Raw genomic sequence first — 25,855 nt, 5'->3', positions numbered from 1 at the left:
AAATAAGAGCAAAGAAAGAATTGAGAGGGTACAGTTTACCATCAACCGAAAAGTAGTAGAACGTGTGCCAAAATACACGTACCTTGGCACTACATTAAATGAGCAGAGGGACCACTCCCAAGAAATAAAAACTAAAATAGAAAAAGCAAGGGAAGCGTTCATCCAAATGCCCAAGCTATTCATTTGAATTTAGAACTGAAACTCAGACTCCTCCGATGTTCTATATTCTCCATCTTATTATATGGAGTAGAGTCGTGGACTCTAACGGAAGCAATAACGAGGAGACTGGAAGCGTTCGAAATGTGGACATATAGAAGAATTCTTAAGATATCATGGATGGACAAAATATCAAATGCCAAAAACTTAACAAAGAGAAGGAAATAATGTGCACGGTGAAAAGAAGATAATTAGAATATTTCGGCCACATCACAAGAAATGAAACAAAATATAACCAAAAAAAATCCACAAGGAAAAAGTTCTCCTGTAGTTGGCTGTATACCATGTAATACAAAAAAACAGTAAAATCCTGTATAAAAGGTATATTTAAAATCCCTCAAAAGGGCCGCATCAAAATCACATAACTAGTTTTCGACTGGTTTACCAGTCATCATCAGTGCTTACCTAAAATGAATATAACCTGATAAAATAATGCAAAGATATTGAAATTTTGACTACGGTTAAACAATTATCGGTTATACTCAGTGCAATGTACATTAAAAGTAGTCCGTCAAGGAAACATTGGTTTAAAATGCTACATTAAGCGTGGATGTTTAAAATATTTGCTAATCTGACCCAGGTAACATCTGAACTGTGGATTTGACTTGTTCACATGTTGAAAGTATGACGGCAAGTGACAATGAAATGGATAGAGACCTCCGAACGATGACAAGACAGAAATGACAGTTCCACAAGAAGTTGAAAATTAACCTGTCATATTTGAAGACTATGGTGTACAGCTTGTTAAAATTAGAAATAATGTAACAACACACTCCATTGTGAAAATTATCATTTAAAATTCATTAAACTAGTTGTTATAGTTAAAAATGTATTCACGTAAACTGTAAGTGGAGTTAGTTAGGCAAACCACATTACACAAAAGTTTTGTATTCGAGAACTAAATTCAGTAATCAAATCTTATTATAAAGAGATCTAAGATTTAAAAAAGCAATTTTGTGTTAATTTAAAGTTATCGAATTTATTTAACTTATTGGTAGCTGTTGGAATTTGTGTAGGTAAGTGTGTAAGAAATCACAATGGGGGTGACTGTCTTTTGGGGGTTCTTGGCTCAGTAACTTGAAGACCTGGTTTGCGACATCCACTACAGGGCTTTTCAAGGCAGCAGCTAATAAGATTACCATTGCCAGAATGATTGCCAACATTCGTAACGGATAGGCACCAGAAGAAGATCTTAAATGAATAGTAAAGCAAAAAATATAGTTTTACTTTAAATTGAATCAATAACTACTGAGGTAGATCGGGAAACTATTTGCTATTTACCACTCGGCAATCACCACTCTACATCATTGCAGAGTGCACTCTACATCTGCAAGTTTGCAAAATTCGCGTATTTTCCATGTACATATTTACCCGTGTATTTTTCATATTTTCCGTATATTTTTTATATTTTCCATTTCTATACTAATTCCTACAAGAGTTTACCATACACTATATTAATAGTTGTTAATAAATAAACACAAGCGTTCGTTATTTGTTAGTTTTATTAATAGGAGTACCTTTACCTCTTATTAAATACTGAATGGCAATGTGAATGAAGCAAACGATTATAGCTCCATAACCAAAATATCGGAATGTTAGAGGGCCACCGAAGTGTTTGTAACAGTATCCTCCTAAGTAACTTCCTGCAGAGACACCGACCCCTTCGAATACGGCTCCGACCAAACCCTAAAACATTTAAGTAAATTTATTTTTCTAGATCTATAATAAATAAATCTATGACACTAAAAGTAAACTATACATTATTATAAAATCAATAAACACAAAGAACCGTCAAAAAATCTAGAACTAATAAAAACTTTCATCCATTCAACATTATTCCCCTCAAAGTATTCCGTTTAAAAATCGATGGAAAAATCTTTCTTTTTGCTGATGATACCAGTATCACTTGGAGCATCTCAACTATTGCATCTCTTCATGCAACTATAACTTCTGATTTACTTACGATAAAAACCTGCTCTGACTCTAATTTACTCTCTTTTAACGTGGATAAGACAGTAGCATTATCCTATAAAAGTGCTCTTCAACCCCTACTTTTTAATAACAGCCAGATCTCTACCGTTGATTCTGTAAAATTTCTTGGTATTTTTTTAGACAGCAACCTCAAATGGTCCCTTCATATCGATTTGTTAAGTAAGAAACTCGCCTCATCCTGCTATGCTATAAGATCTGTTTCGAAAGAACTCAATTTAGCATCTTTTAAACTAACATATTTTTCCTTGTTCGAGTCTCATCTTCGATATGGTCTTTCTTTTTGTGGTTCTAGTACAGCTGCCCAATTAGATGTTATTTTTAAATTACAAAAAAGAGCAATAAGGTATCTGTTTGGCCTCAGAAGGAGAACACATTGCAGAAGTTACTTCAAAGATAACGGAATTTTATCCCTTCCATCTTTATATATTTTAGAAACTGTTTGCTTAATTCGTAAACACATGCATGTCTGTCCAGCAAGGCCTCATCATGACTACTCCACCAGGAATTCAACTTTTGATGTCTATTTACCGATCCCGTCTTCTGAGTTAGTAAAGAAATCTATATTATATTCCGCAAAAAAACTATACAACCATCTTCCTTTACAACTCAAATCTGCAACATCTTTCCCCAAGTTCCGTAAAATGACAAAAACTCATCTATTAAAAGACCATATTATTCAGTAGAAGAGTTTCTTAATGACTAACTAAGAAATTACAGTAATGCACAAGTAACCAAACTTATCTATATTTGGGTGTCACATGCAGCAGCTTAAACTTGTTAATTCCTATGTATATCTATAGTTTACTTTGTTGTATGTTCACTTTGCAATTTCTATTAATTGTTGCAATATATCGATTTTGTTTTTTTTTTCTTTTCTTTACTTTATTAACTTATATTTTGTATTTTTGTATTTTTTTATATTGACGATTTATCGAATTTCAGAAAATTGTATTTGTTATTGTTATTGTTATTATTTATTTATTTTTTTCTGACTTTATATTAAGCTTTGTCCATAAAATTTGTATAATTTTCAGTGACAATAAAGCATATTTCTATTCTATTCTAAGTAGTCCCCGTAGCAATATTGGAACTCGATTGAAAGAGTCCTGTAACTTAACGATCAACCCTCGAATATATTAAAATTAAACGAAAATATTAACTCATAATTTGTTTAGGTAGAGGAGGGAGCTCCTTGATCAATGCTCTTTTGACATGGTTGACGATTACAAAAAATTCTTGAATTCATTCTAAATCAAATATACCACATAATTATTGCGGAAGTGGATTATACAACAAAACAAATTCAAGTCCCCTTGACGTTGGCGATTAACATGGCGAAACTGTCTCTGTCTCGAGCTATTCTAAATAGGTGTTCTGCTTTCTTTATTCCTGTCCACTCCCGGACATTCTTCAACCAAGAGGCCTGCTTTCTACCAATTCCTCTGCGTCCTTCGATTTTACCCATCATAATAAGTTGAAGAATATTATACCGGTCTCCCCTTACTACGTGTCCTAAATAGGCCATCTTTCTATATTTGATGTTATCAAGCAGCTCGCGGGTAGCATTTGCTCTCTTAAGGACTGCCACATTTGTCAGCATAGCCGTCCATGGTATTTTCAGTATACGTCTGTGCAGCCACATTTCAAAGGCCTCCAAACGGTTAATGGTGGATATTTTAATGTCCATGCTTCGACACCATACAAGAGGACTGACCAAATGTAGCATTTAATCATGCGCTTTCGAAGTTGAAGTTGCAAGGTATCATTACAGAAGAATGACCTCATTTTTAAAAATGTCGTGCGGGCTATCTCGATTCTACATTTTATCTCTTTATCTGGATCTAGTTGTTCAGTAATATGGCAACCAAGATATTTAAAACTGGGTACTCTTTGAATTATATGACCATCAACATATAACCGTGAATCTTGATGGGCCAAACGGCTAAATACCATGTATTTTGTTTTTGAACAGTTTATATTTAGGCCAAACTCTCTTCCCACTGTGTCAATGGCATTTAAAAGGTGTTGTAATCCATTTATATCATCACTTAAAATAACTGTATCGTCTGCATATCTGATTGTATTTATCAGAATTCCATTAACTTTCACACCCCATTCCAAATTATGCACCGCTTCCTTAAGGTAAGGTTATTAATAGGTATTCAATAGGTAATAGGTATTCAATGTAAATAAATAAACACATTAGAAATAGAAAACAAGAATTTAGTTATAACTTATATTAAAATAAATAATAAAAACAATAAATATAATAAAGCAAATACTTATACAGGTATACAGGGTGTTTGGTAAAGAATGGGGCATAGCGTAACCTTAGATTCCTGAGGTTAAAATAGGTCGATTCAAGCTAACTTACCTTAGTACAAAAGTTGATAATAACCGAAGTACCTACAGGGTGTCAAAGTTAAACTTTTATTTTATTTATTTTTGAATATTTCCTGACAGGCATGAGACAACAACACAAAATTTGGCAAGTGGTGCTGGTATTGTACAATCTACTAAATTATGTTAAACAAACGTTTCTGGCTACTACCAGAGGCGTACGACAGGGGAAAGTGAATGGTTGACCCTTCCCAAATTCTACGCCACTGATGAAACTGCTATTTTAGCATAATTTTTAGATTCTCCAATACTTTCTATGCAAATAATATACTCTTCATTCGTAACGATAAAGCCATTAGTTTTCGAGACATTTGAAGCTAAAAACGAAGGAGCATAATACATTAATCAAAATAAATGTGCCTTTTCATTTTTAACTTCAAATATCTCGAAAACTAATGACTTTATCGTTACGAATGAAGTGTATATTATTTGCATAGAAAGTATTCGAAAATCTAAAAATTATGCTAAAATAGCAGTTTCATCAGTGGCGTAGAATTTGGGAAGGGTCAACCATTCACTTTTCCCTGTCGTACGCCTCTGGTATTAACCACAAACGATTATTTAACATAATGTAGTAGGCTGTGCAGTACCTACACTTTCTGCCCGTATACATGTATTTCTGAATACAATTATGCGGTAGGATTAGAAAGTGCATTTATTTCGCTTTGGAATGGACAATAGGACATTTATAAATGTTTCTTAGAAGGATAGACAGTAAACAAAATTATTGAGTTTTAGAATATAAGGCTTTTTGTTTAGCATGTAGAAAAACAAGAGTAATTATGGTGCCTCCTAGAATTTTGACAAAACGGAAAAGTTATATACAAAAATAATTGTTCTTAAGAAATAAAAGTATGGATGTAATGTGTAGAGAGGATGTTTTGTGATTGGCGAGAACGACGGATGGTGGGGATGAGAGTGTTGAGTCTGAGTTTGAGGAGAAAAAAAAGAGGCACTGTGTAAAGAAGATCTGAAGAGACCAGTCCAGTTTTTGAAAAGTAGTAAGTTTGTGTAAAGTGGTGAAGTTGGTGGCCGTGATAAGCAGAATCGTGTTGAAATAAATCGTTGATCGAGTTGAGAAGTTCAATCTCCTCGTATCCGAAGAGATTCCAGTTTTCTGTCTGGAACGAGTAGCTGGGTTATATCAGTTTGCACAAGATATCGAACAGAGAGAAAATTGAGGAGAGATTACGAGCGAGTGCTGTTGTTTATTTGTGAAACAGTTTGTACGAGAAGGACCGTCATAGCATCCAAGGAGCACGTGTGGGAGAATCCAGGACTACACAATCCATAAGAGGAAGGAAAGAAAAGAAAAAAAGGTTAGTCAGATTATTTCTAAAAAGGAGAGAGTGTTGTATACCACATACCATATTTTTTTTGTTATTGAACAGTTCTACAGCATAACATAACATAGTCTTTAATAAATTCAAAGAATAAATAAGTAATCTATTCAAAAGAAGAAAATTAAATTTTGTTTTTTTTTTTGTATAATACTAAGTACAGTCTACCGAATCATTTAAATAAAATTTTTGTAAAAAAAGGAGATAGCAGAATTAAAGATAAATGTATTAGATAAGAAATAGTAACAACAAAATCGATTTTAGCATTCATTTAAATCTTATATGTATGGTATTTTGGATAAATAAATAATATTTCTAGTTTTTATATGACATTGAGTTTATTTTCCCTGTTTTGTCCCGGAAGAAGTAAACAACCAGAGATGCTAGAAGCACAAACTAAAGGTAATAGATTAAAATAAATTAGCCCTGAGAATAAATCTTATCTGGAGAGTTTTATTTAACTTTGGTTTTGTTTCCATAAGTAGTGATTAATATAATTGGTTAATTAATTGAAATTAGAATATGCTGATCAATCTCATAACAGAGAGAAAAGGTACAGCATAACAGTATGTATACAGGGTGAGGCAGATAACTGGCCTATTAGAAATATCTCGAGAACCAAAGGCACCAGAATCATGAAAATTGGAATAAAGGGGTTTTGAAGAATGATCTATTAAATGAAAATATTTTCATCTCTTTGCAACTTCCGGTTATACCGGAAGTTGCTTATAACTTCGTTTTTTTTAATGGGACACCCTGTACATTTTTACATTTTTGGATTCTCTTAGATGTCTTCTTTCTTAAAATATGAGGTTTTGTAATATTATACAGGGTATTTTAAAAGATAATTACGTTTTTTTATTAATTTCGTAGCAAAGTTAACACCCTGTAGAATTGTAGTAGTTTGACATCTAAAACTCTACTTACGTTCAAATGATTTTTAATATACTCTACTATTGTTAAGAATCATTAGTATAGCTAAATTTTTAATTTTAGTATACAGGGTTGGTCGAAACTCGGAATGAATATTTTCTGAGTTTTCTTAAATGGAACACCCTGTATTTTAGTATTGTAATGAAATGATATTTTATGGTACTTTTTTATTTCTTAAGCATTCCCTACACCTAACTGCTTTAATTTGTGCTTAATTGTTAATCGCACCAACAATCTTAACTACGTAGGTATTTCGATAGCTAAACCATTATTGGTAATTTTAAGGACCAGTCTAGATTAATATGTATTTATTTCTGAAAAATTATTTGGCATTGAGTATTTTCACGGCCAACTTAATAAAATTTTACGTATTTTTTGTTGCAATTAATGTTTAGCTTGAATCACCAATAACTCACAAATTAAAGCAGTTAGGTATAGGGAATGCTTAAGAAATAAAAAAGTACTATAAAATATCATTTCACTACAATACAAAAATACAGGGTGTTCCATTTAAGAAAACTCAGAAAATACTCATTCCGAGTTTCGACCAACCCTGTATACTAAAATTAAAAATTTAGACATACTAATGATTCTTAACAATAGTAGAGTATATTAAAAATCATTTGAACTTAAGTAGAGTTTTAGATGTCAAACTACTACAATTCTACAGGGTGTGAATGTTGCTACGAACTTAATAAAAAAACGTAATTATCTTTTAAAATACCCTGTATAATATTACAAAACCTTATATTTTACGAAAGAAGACATCGAGGAGAATCCAAAAATGTAAAAATATACAGGGTGTCCTATTTAAAAAAACCAAGTTATAAGCAACTTCCGGTATAACCGGAAGTTGCAAAGAGATGAAAATATTTTCATTTAATAGATCATCCTTCAAAACCCCTTTATTCCAATTTTCATGATTCTGTTGCCTTTAGTTCTCGAGATATTTCTAATAGGCCAGTTATCTGCCTCACCCTATATACGTCTGTGTGTAAAGTACTAACCTGCATGGTGGCTTCCGTTCCTGAAGGCGCTACTATACTGGCATACGATGCCATACAAGCGAAGAACAGTCCAAACGTAAGCCCGTTTGATATTTCAATAGGCAAGAAATACCATGGATTGGGTATCACAGAATAAAGCAGAAATCTAATGCCCACAGCAAACAGCACCAACGACATCGTATTCACATGGCCCAGTTTCTTGATAATAACTCCTGAAAAGAAGAAAAACGGCGCTTCTCCCAGAACGGTTTGGACTCCTTGAAGCAGGCCTTCCAAGGTCTTCACGTAAACCATTCCTGTACAGCCTTGGTTCTTGGCCAAATCTTCGACGAGCCAGAATTGGAATTGCCACATCAAGCCTGTGCACATGCCAACGCCTATACACCAAAATAGAAAAACTATGATGCGGACATCGAACAAAAGTACCGCCACGTCTCGGCAAATATTAGTGGAGACTTTCTTTTGAGAATACTAAAAAATAAAAAATCCACGAGGAAAATAAACTTCCTGTAGCTGGCTGTATACCATAAATCACAAAAATGGCAAGTTTCTTGTAAAAGGTATATATTAAAATACCCTAAATAAGGGTCAAAATACAAAACGTTTTCGGATTAAGGAATCCATCATCAGTGTTTAAAAGCCCTAAAATTAAGTATAACCTAATTAAATGAGATAAAAGTTAAAATTGACAGAGGTTTTCAAGAACAAGAGGTCATACTTACAAAATTTGCATGCCTGAGCCACCAAAATGTATAGGGTAAAAACCCTTTAAATGTAAATAATAAAGATGTTTTACATATTTATATAAAATTCATCGGATGTAATAGATAAACCTGGATGTTACCCAGGGCAACACAGGACTCTCCCCACGTGGTTGGAACTTTTTTTGGTGAAAACCTCACATATTGGATTTCAATGGCCAACTGACAAATGAATTCATGAAATGAATGACAAATGAATTCATTTGTCAGTTGGCCATTGAAATCCAATATGTGAGGTTTTCACCAAAAAAAGTTCCAACCACGTGGGGAGAGTCCTGTGTTGCCCTGGGTAACATCCAGGTTTATCTATTACATCCGATGAATTTTATATAAATATGTAAAACATCTTTATTATTTACATTTAAAGGGTTTTTACCCTATACATTTTGGTGGCTCAGGCATGCAAATTTTGTAAGTATGACCTCTTGTTCTTGAAAACCTCTGTCAATTTTAACTTTTATCTCATTTAATTAGGTTATACTTAATTTTAGGGATTTTAAACACTGATGATGGATTCCTTAATCCGAAAACGTTTTGTATTTTGACCCTTATTTAGGGTATTTTAATATATACCTTTTACAAGAAACTTGGCATTTTTTAAAAAATAAAAAATATATCGTAAATATATAGAATTATCAAATAAGAGTGATAGAGAAAATGAGAACAAAGCAAGATGAAATATTCTTCTTCTAGTGCCGAGTCCACTAAGGAAGGTTGGCTATAACCATTGCAAATTCGTCGCTTTCATCTGCTTTTCTTAAAAGCCTCTGTTGAGCTCTTTTCCCTTCGATTTTACCTTTCATAATCAACTGCAACAACTCGTATGCTTCTTTTCATGAGCATTTTTCAGTGCGTCACAAATGATAGAAAAAAAGGTAAGTCCGTGATAATATACATTTTAGTGATATGACATTTTAGTTCAATCTGACAGTTGTCACATTTTATTTGCAATTTGGCATAAAAACAAATCAATTATGTTTATTGCATTTATAAAATGGTATTTTCTTTGATTTGTATAGTCTTATAAATTGTACAGATTATATTGTAAATAGCTGAAATGGGATAAATATAATGATAAACTGAATGTGGAATACATAGACGATACTTATAATTATGACGACTAAAACAACAAACCCGACAATAGAAAAGCGACAAACGAACCAAACGGGATAAACGAAAATAAACAACCAAGACACACATAAGAAAAAAGAAACGTAATGGGAAGAAAAGAATAAAGCATATTAAAATCGGATCCTGGTAAGCTAGCAATAGATAAGATGCAAGAAATAGCCCTGGAAATACGTTGTACTTCCTAAGTTTACTATGTACTTATTATTTGGGAGGAAACAGAAGAGTAAGATCGAAAATAAGATGGAAAGACCAACTACTAGAGGTGATATCATAGAAGGAAATTGCAAACTGGAGGGGAAAAATTCAGGACCGGAGAGAGTGGAAAAAGATAAAAGAGTCTCCATCCAGAAAATTATATTTCTATCCTATCACTGATCTATATGATTGAACAAAAAAAAAGAGCTGACTATTTTTACTTGTCGAAAATGTTATCCCTTTTAACTTACTTATACTGATTCTAACAGAGACGTTACTTACACTGATTCTAGTCGATGTAAGAAAGTCGAAAACAAGAAATAGGGCCGCCATGTAAAAAGCTGCGGTATAATCTTTTTGGCCTTTTCCTCGACTCGACAAGTCAATGACTATTCCAACGATTGCTGCAACAACTCCCCAACCAAGAGATCCCCATAGTCTTTGATAACCATAGTGACTTGGTTTGTCGCCTGAAAAATAAATACGTAAAATTAAAGTGTCTATGTAAATTTCTCGATATCTTTTATGCAAGCAAGCGATTTAATTGAATCCGGCCTGAGAGACTTGCACATCTCTTAGTATGACATTTGGGTGTTACAATTCATTGGAGCGAGATGTACTAGTTCGTGTAAACAGGAACCACTCAACCGGGCTCCAATGCTCCAGACCATCCCTTTCCCTCCTACAGCACTCTAATGTGTGATACGGGCATAGTCCAGAGTAATAAGGATTTTCTCGGGACACTCAAAGATCCAGGTAGCTGACCCCTTTTTTAGTTATTGTAGACCTATAGGAAGAAAACCTACCTGTTTCCTGCCTAGAGTTCGCGTCCGTTTTTTAATTATTAACAATTTAGTGTAAAAATCGCGATTTTTTCGATTTTTTGCACTCCATTCAAAAGCTAAATAGTTGACATAAAATTACAAAATTCAGTTTTTTAGAACATTGAAAAATTTTCAAAATGCCGATTTTTGAAAGTTAAAAAGTTAATTTTTGCTACGCAAACTGCAAAATAAGTGAAAATCGTTATTTGTTAATAACTTTTACTAAAACTACCTTAGAACTTTAGTGTTTCACCCAAAGTTGGGTATTGGCGTACTTAACAAACCATCAAAATTTGAGACCGATTCATTAAGAGGATCGGTACGTATTTTCGGCTGCAATGCTATTCAAATGGGGATTCATTTTTTTCGAATCCTGAGAAAACTAATAAGTATTTTTGAAAAATTTAAACGCAGAATGAAAGATTACGTTATTAGCGAGGGCCGAAAGTCCCTAAGAACTTCTATAATGTTTATTTTAATAAGTTACAGGGGTGAAAAACTAAGAGAAAATTTAGTGTGATTTTTAATTTCAAATATATCATTCAAAATAAACTTTTTATTTATTCTAAGGGACTTTCGGCCCTCGGTAATAATGTAGTCTTTCATTCTGCGTTTAAATTTTTCAAAAATATTTATTGGTTTTTTCAGGATTCGAAAAAAATGAACACAATGCCGTGGTAATATTTTCCAAATCTATCTTTGTCTTACAACGCACTCAGTCAAATATAATATTGTCAGCATATATTGTCAGTCAGACACTGACAATCAGTGACAATTTTAAATATTTGACATTGCATCGGGAATATGTTGAGTTATTGATTAAATATTATTGAAATATAGTGTGTTTGATAAATAATTGATTTAAGACGTGAACTTAATAAAAAGTTATTTATTGTGTATTATTTGTGGAAGATCCAAGCAGAGAATACATCAGGATAATATATTCTGTGATCCAAGTATTTTGTTGTTAAAGATGTTCAAAATTGTAAGCGTTCCATAACAATATATTATTAAAAAATCACTTTAACACTTTTCCTCTTTTCTCGATTGAGTATTAGTCTTTGTTGTACAAATAAATTATTACAATCACTGAATACATAGTTAGTGAAAAAATTATCACATTTATTAACTGAATTAATAATTTGCAATTATAAAAATAACAGTTATCCAAGAACATTCAAAACCCATCTCTTTAAATTAATGATGACATTTTCAAGTAGAATGACATTCTAGTAATTTTTCCATATCCATACCAGTGTGAATTTTACTACACGTAATTTGCCGTGTAAAGACAGAAAAAGTAGGGATACACGTAAAATATTTGCGAATTATGTATCCATAGCCTTAATTAGTTTAAGAGTTATTCTATTTGTTTATCCCAGAGACCTTTATTTTGCAATAAGACAAGACAGAAAATAATGAAGATAGAGCAATTCTGAGTATGCCAAATGAAAGTAGAAGAGTGATAGTATCAAAATATATTAAAAAAGATAAAAAAATAATTAATACAGTCAAAAATCTTAATGGCAAATTTTTGAAATTTTGTAGTTTATAAACATTTAGAATAACTTTAAAAATGTCCGTATAAACAATATTTCTATATACTTATTCGAAAAGATAGTATTTTAACACGAATTTTCAAATAAAAAAATTTAGCCTGGGTTCATTTGGGACAAAGTTAGTTATATGTATTTTTTTAATTTACAGCTAATTTGTTTATAATAATTAAGGAAACTCATTAATGCCATTTTAAAGAATGGGATTTGTATTTTTTCTTAAAAAATTTGCACAACCCTTCACAGCACCCTCTACGATTTTTCAAAAATGTAGTTCAAACGATTACTAGGGGGAACCTACAAATCCACCGAGTTAAAATACCGAAAAAGCAATTTCAAACGAATATAATTTTCTGTATCTCCGGATCAACTCAATGGATTTTGATCTTTCTTTTTTTAATTTGCATGTAATTTCTACGTACATTACAAATATGCAATTTTTTATAAATTTATTAATTAATAAACAGTCTAATTTGTTTAAACCATTCTTGAAAAAATATTTTTTTACAAAAATCTATTTTTTAATCATAGTATCATTAATGCTCATAGAAAAAGTTAAAGTACACTTTAATAAATAAATGATTTTTATTAGATAATTATTTATTAAAGATAATTTATTTATTAAAGTATACCTTAACTTTTTCTATGAAACGATAGTATGATTAAAATCATGGATTTTTGAGAAAAAGTTATTTTTTCAAAAATTGTTTAAACAAATTAGACTGTTTATTAATTAATAAATGTCTAGACAAATTGCATATCTGTAATGTACAGAAAAATTATATACAAATTAAAAAAATAACGATCAAAATATATTCAGTAGATCCCGAGATATAGTCACCAATTGAACTAGATTTTTAAAAATTCGTGTAAAATACCAGCTTTTCTAATTGTAAAATGATTTTTTTTACGGACAATATTTTTAAAGTTATTCTAAATGTTTATAAACTGCAAAATTTCACAAATTTGGCAGCAAAATTTCACAAATTTGGCATTAGGATTTTTGACTATATTAGATATTTGTTTATCTTTTTTTAGTACATTTTGATAGCATCGATTTTCTACTTTCATTTGGCATAAGCAGAATTGCCCTATCTTCATTATTTTCTGTCTTATGTTATTGCAAAATAAAGGTCTCTGGGATAAACAATTAGAATAACTCTTAAACTAATTAATAGATCGGTCTCAAATTTTGAGGGTTTGTTAAGTACCCCAATACCCAACTGTGGGTGAAACACTAAAGTTCTAAGGTAGTTTTGGTAAAAGTTATTAACAAATAACGATTTTCACTTATTTTGCAGTTTGCGTAGCAACAAATTCACTTTTTAACTTTAAAAATTCGGCATTTTGAAGGTTTTTTAATGTTCTAAAAAATTAAATTTTGTAATTTTATGTCAACTATTTAGTTTTTGAATGGGGTGCAAAAAATCGAAAAAATCGCGATTTTGGCACTAAATTGTTAATAATTAAAAAACGGACGCGAACTCTAGGCAGGAAACATGTAGGTTTTCTTCCTCTAGGTCTACAATAACTAAAAAAGTAGTCAGCCACCTGGATCTTTGAGTGTCCCGAACATGGTCTATTTCTAGCTTATTACCCTGGAGTAGCACTCTTATCAGCCAAATGCTGATCGTATGGGAGTCCTGAGTACAAGAACTCCAACAGAATATCCTAACAGATCAATGTAGGCTACCTTTTTTCCTTCTTTCTCTAGTGACATCATAGAATCTGAATTGCTTGCTCCATCCCAAGCAATCTTCAAGGACCACAGGCCTCTTAAATTAAATTGGTGATTACACCAAAAAAAATTTGCTGCTGAGAAAATCAGTAGCCCTTATTCCAAAATTTATAAAAATAGAAATCAATACAACTCTATCGATTCGTGAAATTGCGTAAGGGAGAAAATCATCGCAACACATGAGGTTTTCTTTAAAAAAAATTCAATTTTCACGAAGATTCCCCTCGGAAACCCCAGTTTTCACATATTTTCCTCTCCTTGATTTCATCTTTCAGTACTCTCAACTCGAAGGCATCAGGGATAAAATCGTGGTTGAATATCGATTGAAATCCGACGGTATGGGACCAATCAAGGTATGGGACAGCCTGTATAAAGTGACATTTACCGTAAATTGGACTTTGATTTTAATATTAATGTTTACTTAGTATATTATATTATATTATATTCTACCATATCAATAAATATAATGCAAAATTGTTTCTATTGAAATGGAATTTTTCTTACATCATCATATCCGTAAAAAATGCAAGTAGGTATCTTTAATTATGATAAAGATTCAAGGTTATTTGAGTTCACATTTTTATTAATTACATTTATTTGTATATCGATTCTAAAAAGCAGATTTTCTAAACATTATAATACCAACACTTCATTTTTCAACCTTTGATGTCCATGTTGACGTGTTTAAAACTCTTCATTCTACACTCAGGTGCAAAAAAATCGTTCCACTTAAAAATTTGGTGATTTTTGATGTCTCGAGTTTCCTAAACCTGTTGTCCGATTTAAGTGATTTTTTTTACTACGTTATAGCCTTATTCATTAACAATATCGCTGTAATAATATTCTTGCTAGACAGGTAAACTATCATTGTATACCGGGTGTACGAATCAAACTGTGTTTTTTTCTCAAAGTTCGCATCACCCTGTGGACTAATCTAGCATTTATAAAACACTGAAATTAAAACCCAACTATACCCTCAGGTTTTCTTAGCATTATGTTTTTAGATTCATTCGCTTATGTTGGGTAATAAAAAAGTTAGGTATTAAACAACTGGCCATGTTCGTCATCAGTACAGGGTGTTTTTAAATAAGTGCGACAAACTTTAAGGGGTAATTTTACATGAGAAAATAATGACAGTTTGCTTTATAATCATATGTCCGCAAACGCTTCGTTTCCAAGATACGGGATGTTCAATTTTTTTTACAAACAGACGATTTATTTATTGCTTTAAAACCAGTTGAAATATGCAAATCAAATTTGGTGGGTTTTAAAACGTAGTTATTGCACATTTTTTGACATACAATTAAGAATTTAATTTCACCATTGGCGCGCAAACGGGTATTGTAACCGATCATATTACCCGTATGCACGCCAATGGTGAATATAAAATTCTTAAATTCTTATGTCAAAAAATGTGCAATAACTACGTCTTAAAACCCACCAAATTTGATTTGCATATCTGAACGAAGCGTTTGCGGAGATATGATTATAAAGCAAACTGTCATTATTTTCTCATGTAAAATTACCCCTTAAAGTTGGTCGCACTTATTTAGAAACACCCTGTACTGATGACGAACATGGCCAGTTGTTAAAGTACCTAACTTTTTTATTATCCAACATAAGCGACTGAATCTAAAAACAGAATGCTAAGAAAACCTGAGGGTATAGTTGGGCTTTAATTTCAGTATTTTATAAATGCTAGAATAGTCCACAGGGTGATGCGAACTTTGAGAAAAAAACACAGTTTGATTCGTACCCCGTATACAATGACAGTTTATCTGTCTAGCAACAATATTATTACAGCGATATTGTTAATGAAATAATAAAATTTTAAATTGCTTATAACTCGAAAAAGATCAATTTTAGAGCAAAATTATAAAGGCTGTATGACACTATGCATTTTCTTGTATCATTTCTAATATCGTTTCTGATATTAGAAAGTTATATACATTTTCTTATATCATTTCTTGTACGTACATTTGTGCCCTGTATGATACTATGCAAGTTCTTGTATCGAAAATTGTTTGTAATTCGGCACGTGATTGGTCGAAATTTTGTTTGCCACTCTGTGTCATGTTACTTTACATTGATATGGTAGTACTGCGTCTACAGCTGATTTTAAGGATTTTATAAAATTTATAAACTTTTAAAAACTTATAAATTTAACATTTTAATGTTAACCAGAATTTTTTTTATTAAATTAACTTTGATTAAATTTGACAAATAGAAGAAAACATTTTTTTTGTACACCCTGTATAAATAATTATGTTAATGTTTATATTACTGAATAGAGAATTAAATAACCTTTCAAATGAGCTATCACACAACCCCTACTCTTATTTAAAAAAAGCATCGATTACGTCATCACGCCCAGATGGATGACGTCACTAGTATTATATATATACCAGAAAGTCCTAATTCAAAAATAAAAATCGACCTGTCTGAGGATTTCTCTTGAAATTTGCCCATTCTCGAGATAATGAATTTATGCAAACTCAAACGTCCTCACTTATACTACACTGTAGCGCCCGCTTGATTAGCAATTAAAAAAACAAAGGGGTTCTCGATATTTTATTGCAAAAAACTCTTCGAGATTTCATCAATCAATGTCTAAGGAATATCTACGTACCTTGCCAATATTGAAATTTTTAGATAAATGTCCGATTTAGGGTTAAAAATGGCCGATTTCGCAATTTTCAAAATTTTCAATCGCTTATATAACAAAAACTATTAACTTAAGAGAAAAATCACTAAGGACCTTTTCTGTTTGGAATGATTCAAAAAATCTAAAAAAAATTTGTTCGATGCAAAAAGAATAATTTTAAGGAAAAACCCCTAATCTTTCCCCTCGCCTGACAAGGTCTTATGCTCTTCAGAATCGCCTGTCATTGTATACACTTCTTCTAAATGACTTACTCAAACACATACTTAAATTTAAACCTTACAGGAGAAAGTTTATTTTACCCCCTAAATTTGCACTTTTCGATTCACCTGGTAGATACACCTGCACCGCTGAGGCCTGCCAGGTCATGGTTTTTGGCCTTGGTGTGCTATGAATTATCACTAGACAAATTTCTAGCCTTACAGGACGACCGTTAGTCGGAGGGTTCACTAGCTCTTAGACTAATAGGTTCATAATTTTCTAACCATCACCTTTTTATTTTTATTCTCTTTCTTCACACCAATTTTCGTATCTTTAAAATACTCATAACATATATTATTATAATAAAAACTATCGATATTACGAGGAAAAATTGCCAAAAATAGCAAAATTCCAATCAAAAATTAGGTTGGAGAATTCAAAATCGGTATACGTAAAAAAAATGCATTTTCTCGGCTTCCCATGGAGCAATTTTCTTCATTCTTTTTTTTGTTCCCAAGTAACCCGAGTAGAGCCATCTAATAACTAACGTATTATCAAATGTCAAACTTGCTTTTATTTTGTTATAATAGATTAATTTATTTATAAGAAAAGAAAACTACATATTTTTTCCAGTGGTAGACTTTTTTTTAGACAAATTTACTACAAGTATACTTTTTAACGTTAAAAACACAAATATTCTCATTTAAAAGTTGTATAATTATTTAAACAATCTTTATTTAAACAAATTAAAAATGTTTGTTATAATAAATAAATTAATTTATTATAACAAAACAAAAACAACTTTGACATTTAATAATGCGTTAGTTAGATGGCTCTACTCGAGTTACTTGGGAACAAAAAAAGAATGAAGAAAATTGCTCCATGGGAAGCCGAGAAAATGCATTTCTTTAACGTATACCGATTTTGAACTTTGAGATTACATTTTCTTCAACCTATTTTTTGATTGGAATTTTGCTATTTTTGGTAATTTTCACACGTAATATCGATAGTTTTTATTATAATAATATATGTTATGAGTATTTTAAAGATATGAGAATTGGTGTGGAGAAAGAGGACAAAACTAAAAAAGTAATGGTTCAAAAATTATGATTCTATTGTTTGTATCTTTGCCGTAAATTCCGGTCAATTTTGACCGGTTGTATCTCAAGAACCACTCATCACAATTAAACGTTTTTTCTTTTAAAAGAAGCGTCCTGTCGCTTTTTTTCCAATACCGTTTTCATGATTTAATTTAATTGAATATTTCCCGAAATATTCTAATTCTTTATAAGCCAAAAAATTGTTTATAATTTTAAAATATTCCTGAGGCCGCTTAAATAGTCCAATTTCAATTCTGTAAAGTACATTAGATAGGTACAGTGCCTTTTTATACAAAAATCATAGTTACTCTTACGTATCATAATTATTGTGGTTATTATAGTGACAGTAAATTTTTAATTAACAATTCAATTGTTGCTAAACTGTTCATTAAATTTCCATCGGCTTCTGGAATTATTATCTATACGAAAAGAGCTTTTACATTACCAAGTTATATAATTATTGATAAGCAATTACTTATCTAAAATTTTAGTTGAAAATTAAAGATTTTGTTGGAAAAACCCGCATTTTCCGGGGAAAATTTTCGTCGAAGTAAATCGGGAAAAACACATCTCTATGCAGAATTTAATTACGGTGAATTTTTATTTGGGTGTTTTTGGTCTAAAATTAAAATCTTTGGAGTTATATAGCACAAACTGAAAAAAGCACGCATTTTGTTTATAAAAAAGTAGCACACTATCTGCGGACTTTGCATACCCAAATTATTAATATATTGTGACACTATTTAGTCCGCTCAGAGATTGGCCTATTTCTTCCCGAAGCTTCTCGGTGTTGCGAGACAATACCATTCCTATCCACGGCGTTCGGAGCGAGCGCTGCCGAGGTATATATAAAGAACCGAAATTCGTTCGCAGGCCAGTCAGTTACTAATTTCGACGCGATATTATATTGTTACGTTATTTAAGGAAATGTATTTTTAAAGTAGATAAATAAATATTTGCAAATGAATTAAATAAGTTAGTATGTAAGTGTAAAATAAATTAGATATATTGTTGTAAAATTAAGTGTTAAATTGTAAGTGTTATAAATTAAACAATTTCAAGTCTTTTATTTATTTAATAACAATTAAAAGTCAATTCGCGTAATAGTTCACAAATAAATAAATCAGTACAGTAATAACCCAACAATATACAATCATAAGATTCGATTCCAGCAATAAAATTGATGGTAAATAACTTTCCCAAAAATGGCCTATTCTCCGATAATTTGTCCAGACTATACTTCAATGTTAGCAGATGACATTTTAGGGTTAGTAAAAATGGAGCTTTTCTCGGTGACCGGTCAATGGAAGTAATAAATTTTATATCTCATGAGAATCGTAAAAAATGGCAAAAATCGCGCAACTTTTTTTGTCGATAGAACATCCCGATCAAAAGATATCGACTTTTTTACCGCTGAGTTGATACATTGTTTTTTTAATTACTGAGCGCGCAAACTAACATTCAAAATTACCGGTCGTCTCAAGCATTGTTTATGAGAGAACCGTTCATTCATTAAACCGTTTCTATATATCTAATTTACCTAGGACCTAGGGTATCACGATAAATCGTTTTTTCCGACTATGGCGCCATCTATTAACAATTCGAAAAATGTCCCAAATAAAAGTTACAGTAGACTCCCGTAAGTTCGGCCTCGGTGAGTTCGGTCTCCGCTTGGTCCGGCCGGCTCTCTGCCTGTAGCGGCCACCAATTTCCTGCAAGATTTTTAAAAATCATCGGTGACCTAAACTTGAGCCCAGAGCAAATAGACAACGTCGACGAACCTGGGTTAAATTTTAAACTTCTGCCCAGAAAAACCTTTTCAACCCGAAAGAAACATCTGCTGCGAGGTTTAAAGTCAGCAAAGAGATGATAACGGTCGCCTTGTGTTCAAATGCTTCGAGCATCCACAATGACCCCCATTTGTCATTGGCACAGCAACAAGACCGAGAGCGTTTAACAACATAAACGTGGAAACTCTCCCAGTGTATTATCGGTCGCAGAAATCAGCGTGGATGGACACATATTTGTTCAGGGAATAGTTCGTTTACGAATTTGTTCCCAAAGTAAAAAAATATTTGATAAAATTAAAACTGCCCATCAAAGCACTTCTACTTCCTGACAACGCGCTTACTCACCAGGAAGATATTCAGCGTGACGATGAAAAAGAATTTAAACTGCTGTTCCCAGTCTTCAACAGCCGATAGATCAAGGAGTCTTTGAGTGCTTCCAGAGGAAGTATCGCCGAAAACTGCTTTCTGAAGTTCTTTCTAAACTGGAGGCTGATGACAACTTAGAACTTAAACCTATTAGAAGTGTTGAAGTCAGTTAATATGAAAGATGTTGTGTATATGTCGGCCAAGGCATACCACTGTCGACTTTTGTATAGTCTTGGAAAAAACGTTAGCCAAATATAGAAGATAAGATTGACCAAGCAAAGACAACAGCAGATGAGCCAAACAACATTCTTGTTAACGAATCTGATGACAATGCAGCTCTATTGCACGACCTTCAGCAACTACCGAACTGTGGTCCCATTGTTGAAGAAGATGTTTTGGAGTGGATCAACTTTGATGACACAACGAGGTTTTGAACGACAACGACATCGCCGAATGTGCCATTCGCCAGGAAAATGAGAAAGATAACGACGCAGATGCTGCTTAGATAGAAGAGGAAGATGAAGAAAAGAAATTAAGCCACGTTGAAGGTAAAGCAGCTTTGCAACCGGCAGCTACCTATATCGAACAGCAAAAAGAAGCAACTACCATTGATGTAATGTTTATTAAAAAGTGGCGTGCCTTTTCATATAAAAAATCATTAAAAAAGAAAAAAATAGCAGATTTTTTTAAGTGTTTACGAAGCCAAACCACCAATGTACAGTAATATTTTTAAATTTTATTAGGCCTACTTACAGTACTGTAAGCTGTAAGTATTATTTTCTAGTGTTTTATTTGCAACCTTCTGTCTTTTCATGTGTGTTAAATATATGTCAGAGTATCCCTCTGTGTTGTATTCTACAGAATGTGCAAGTGTTTTGTGTTTGCTAGATCCGTACAAACAATAAATAGGCATTTTTTAGGTAGACAACGGTTAGTTCGGCCATTTTTAAGTTCGGCCTAGGGTCCAGTCCCGAGGTGGCCGAACTTACGGGAGTCTACTGTACTTATTTTTGCATAAGAAATCCAAATCTGCAATAAAAATGGAGTTTCCTATTTAACATTTTAAAGCTACCCCCTACCTTCAGCGGCACACTTTGGGGGTGGAGTGGAGAGTCATGTTTGGTGTCATTGAATAGATTTTTGAAAAATATTGAACACGTGATTTCCCGTTTTTCGATCCGATGTTCATCCTACCTATATGTGTAATAGAATAATTAGAATATTCTTACCTAGTAATTCGAAACATATGGCATCTCCTACACTAACTACCACAGCCTGTCCAATCCATGCAATCACCATAAAAATTAGCACACACCAAAACTGGTAGAGTCCATATGCTGCATCATCGCTAACTGACGTTTCAGTGATCATCTCGTTCAAACTATAATCTTCACAATTAATTTGACAAGTCGAAAGAAACGGGGTATTCGTTTCGGTACAAGGCGGGGATAATGTACTGCCGTTGCTCAATGTTATGTTATCTATCTTAAATATTAACGAATAATTTGACAATGTTGTCTCGTGCTTAGGCACTAGAGCAGTGAACGATATTTGGTTACTGTACTCAGGAAGGCAGTATTCCTCAATGCTCCATATATCACATAGTGGTGCAGGATCAAGCACACCACAACTCATCTGCAAAAAGAGTAAGTAAATCAAAAGGTATAGAAACGCCTAATTATTTCTTAAATGGATGGTTCGAATTATACAAAAACAGGGATAAACTTATTTTGCAATATGAAGATTTGAAATTTGATGTTTCTAACGTTGCCAGATTTACCATTTTTCTGATATCATTAGTCACTTTGGTTTTTTAAATACAACACCCTGTATATTGTACCTATATTGAAATCTCCACTTCAATACCAGTTCAACTGTATAAAATACTTTCTACTTTATGTAGTCAGTAACAACTTAAAAAGCTAAAAAACAAGCCTAGAAACGGCTAATCGTCTCAGTAAATTTTTTGATTCAAACTATGTATGAATAAATTAGAACATAATAATTAAAAGCTTACTACACTGCCAAATACCTAATCAAGTATTCAGTCTCTTCCGTTGTTAATTTGACAATATCCTAAATGATTCCCAATTAATGTGGATTCATCGATAATTCTTTGTCTTAGCTGTGCAGCATTTGTTGGTTTATTTTTATAAATTCTACTTTTCAAGTCAGTATCCCCAATCATTAGAACTCAAATCGGGTGGACGAGGAGGCAATTCAATACTACCTAATCAACCAATCCATCGTCAGGGAAATGTCTCATCTAAATAACGCCGAATTTCCAAAAACAAACAAGATAGTTATGCTTGCATATGGATTTGCAAAAAGCTTTACCCTTCCCAATATTAATAGTTTCAGAGGTAGTAAATTTTGCATCTTTTTGAGGTCCTAAAATTGACATTATCAGCAAAATTCAACTTGTTCGTCGCGTTTTTAAAAGTCAAATCTATGATGACCGGACTATATAGGGTAACATAAAAATTAATAAAACAGTAAAGTAAAAATAAATAAAAAAATAAGAAAAAATATTTTTAAAAACGCTTTTCTTTAGTTACGAGTGACTAAATTTAAACATATAAAAAAATCAACCAAAAAGCAAAAAATAAAAAAAATTGAAAAAATCGAACACATTCGTCAAAGAAAAGCGTGGCGCGTCTTCATCGAATAAACGGTTTTCGCACCACGCTTTTCTTTAACGAATGTGTTAGATTTTTCAATTCTTTTTATTTTTTTCTTTTTGGTTGATTTTTTATGTTTAAATTTAGTCACTCGTAACTAAAAAAAAGCGTTTTTTTAAAATATTTTTTTCATATTTTTTTTATTTTTTACTTTTTAGTCTTATACTTTTCAAACATTAAAATATATCGTCATGTTTATTAAAATATGTATAAAACATATGATGTACAAACATGAAATGTAGTCGGAATCGGCAGAAAATTTGAAACTTTATTATTTATTTATATTATTATAAAGCATAACGTAAACAATTAACGTAAAAAGTGAAATTATGTATAGTTCATATAATTAGCTACAATCTGTAAAAGTTTCAAGTTTCTTTATTGTAAAAAACAAGAGAATTTAAGCATTTTCCGTTAACCCTTAAGCTCCTAGCGTTACATATATGTAACGCAGAAACCGCTAAAATCTACAGCCTTCAATTCGGGAAGTGATCCTAATTTTAACTAGATGATGGTGCAAAACTTTCAAGGGACACTTGTTTACTAATTTTCAGCAGTTGGTTCGAGGATTTGATCTAACCTGTTTATTTAGTTGCGTGTTTTATTGTGACGGTGTTTATTATTTATGGTAAAAATGGATCTCAAGCTTGAGTAACTTTATTTTTACTATTCTTTTGTTATTATATTTTGTTTAAAGTGTTTTCAATTGAGAATAAATTAATGTCTTTTCTTATGATAATATAAAAATTTTTAGAAATTTTATCCTGGTTTTGTAAAAAATTCCTTTAAGTTTTGGTGTTACATATATGTAACGCTAGGAACATATGGGAGCAAAAATCGGAACTTTTGGAATTGTAACGTATTGTTCGTTCCAGAAAAGGGTTTTCTATTCAAAAGGTGCTGAAGATAATTGATGCCGTTGAAACTTTAGACGTTGATGCTATATATAGGTATTGCAACCCCAGAATTGAATGTGCTTACAGACGAGGAGTTTGATGATGAGGAATATAATGATTTTAACAGGCTGTCCGAGAGAATTTTAAGAGCTGTTGAACTTGTTTTACAAAATAGTGAAAGAGATTTCGAAATTTATGATCATATTGATGACGCTCAGCCGTCCAGATCATCAGCAAAAGCTAAAATACTAGTGAAAGGAAAGTTGAAGTTGATCTTATGGACCAGAATGTAGCTAGATACCAAGTAGGAATTTACTCTAAAAAATGATGGTAGTGTCTATTTACATTGATGCTGGACATAATGGTCTATTTACATTTATGCTGGACATAACTGGACATAATAGATCCTATTATCCTATGCCACAACTAGAATTTCGAATATATCTAGTAACATCGTGTCTTACAAAATATGGTACCAAACCAAAAGATGCAGGCAGGCCATCTTCGTCCAAAGTAGCCGTAGATATAAGATATGATAAGATTGATCATCTCCTGACCTACATTCCTGATAAGAAAAGGAGACGTTTTGCAGATGAATGCTGTAGTTCTTATGTGCGTACCACGGGTTGCAAGTGCAATGTGGGAGTGTGCATCAAGTGCAACATAGATTTTAATCTACAATAACTTAATTATGATTTTTCATTTATCTAGTTTTGTATTTGTTTGTTATTTTGAAATTTATAATCGGAAATATTTTAATTATGTTTGCTCCTATATCGTCCTAGCGTTACATATATGTAACGGCAATTTTCTAAAAAATCAAAAATAATTAAGAAAAAAAAATGTATGTATTTTGTTTTAAAACCTTCTCCTGAATACATAAAAATCAAAAAAGAAATAAAATTTTCTAAATAAATTAATTCAGGATCTTAAGGGTTAAAATCGTTTTTTTTTTATTTAAACAATTAATAAACAAAAAAAAATTTATTGACTATTCGTGTATTGTTCCCGCGAATGCATAGGTATGTCTGCAAATTTTTACTCATTTGCATTGAAGAAAAGGCAGTCAAATTAACGTCCAAAGATTTGACCCAAACGATTGAACTAAAGAAAAGCGTTTAATTAATTAATACGATAAAACGAATTCTAATGTTAATTGTAGCACAAAACGTCTCTACCGGTGGTTTTTCTAAGACTACGATAAAAACACGATTTTTTTTAATTCGAGTTTTGGTTGAAGTTTTGTTTCGTATCCTAATGAAATCTGACACGAATAAACGCCGATTTATATATAAACAAATATATGAGCGTTCAAAATTTGAAACTGTATTGTTTATTTATGAAGGATAACGTAAACAATTAACGTAAAAAGTGAAATTATGTATAGTTCATATCATTAGCTACAATCCGTAAAAGTTTCAAGTTTCTACATTGTAAAAAACAAGAGAATTTAAGCATTTTCCATTAAAATCGTTTTTTTATTTATTAAACAATAATTAATAAACATAACATTTTTTTATTGACTATTCGTGTATTGTTCCGGCGAATGCATATGTCTGCAAATTTTCATTCATTTGCATTGAAGAAAAGTCAGTCAAATTAACGTCTAATGATTTGATGCAAACTACTGAAGTGAAGAAAAGCGTTTAAAAACACGACGTGGTTTTCGATCCCACATCCGTATGAATAATGGCGTGTGTTAAAAAAATACCAGCGCCTCTATCGAACTGATTATAAAGATTTTTTATTTACATTTAAAACGGACGAAACATAGACTTCATAAAGGTCTATATTAACTTGTTTTTTATGTCCTACATATCTCCCTTTTACCATTTACATATTTCTAATATGTAATTTTATAATTTTAAGTAGCTATATTATGTATATCTTCCTTGTAATTTTATTTCCATTAGAAGTGCTACTATATTAGGACTCCAAGACAGTCATTTTACAGTTTGCAATAATTATTATTGATATTGCGAAACAATAAAAGTTACTTATGCATTATCATAATAATAATAATGTTGACGCCTTACTACTACTATTAAACTGTCAGCTAAAAGATA

General features: G+C 31.8%; 1 protein-coding gene across 1 annotated transcript in view; it reads right to left on the bottom strand.

The window, feature by feature from the left end:
• LOC114329595 (major facilitator superfamily domain-containing protein 6) overlaps positions 1-25,855 on the bottom strand; it is a 103,649-nt gene that overhangs the window by 24,560 nt on the left and 53,234 nt on the right. Inside the window, exons 3-6 of the mRNA XM_028278762.2 lie at positions 21,442-21,847; positions 10,258-10,445; positions 7,889-8,359; positions 1,740-1,902 (exon numbers count right to left, since the gene is read on the bottom strand). Coding sequence (XP_028134563.1) covers positions 1,740-1,902; positions 7,889-8,359; positions 10,258-10,445; positions 21,442-21,847 — 1,228 coding nt within the window. The remainder of the gene's footprint in view (positions 1-1,739; positions 1,903-7,888; positions 8,360-10,257; positions 10,446-21,441; positions 21,848-25,855) is intronic.

Source organism: Diabrotica virgifera, chromosome 7 (assembly GCF_917563875.1).
Source record: "Diabrotica virgifera virgifera chromosome 7, PGI_DIABVI_V3a".
NCBI classification, from domain to species: Eukaryota; Metazoa; Arthropoda; class Insecta; order Coleoptera; family Chrysomelidae; genus Diabrotica; species Diabrotica virgifera.
The sequence above is the reverse complement of the archived record's forward strand: the minus strand, read 5'-3'. Positions and strand labels throughout refer to the sequence as shown.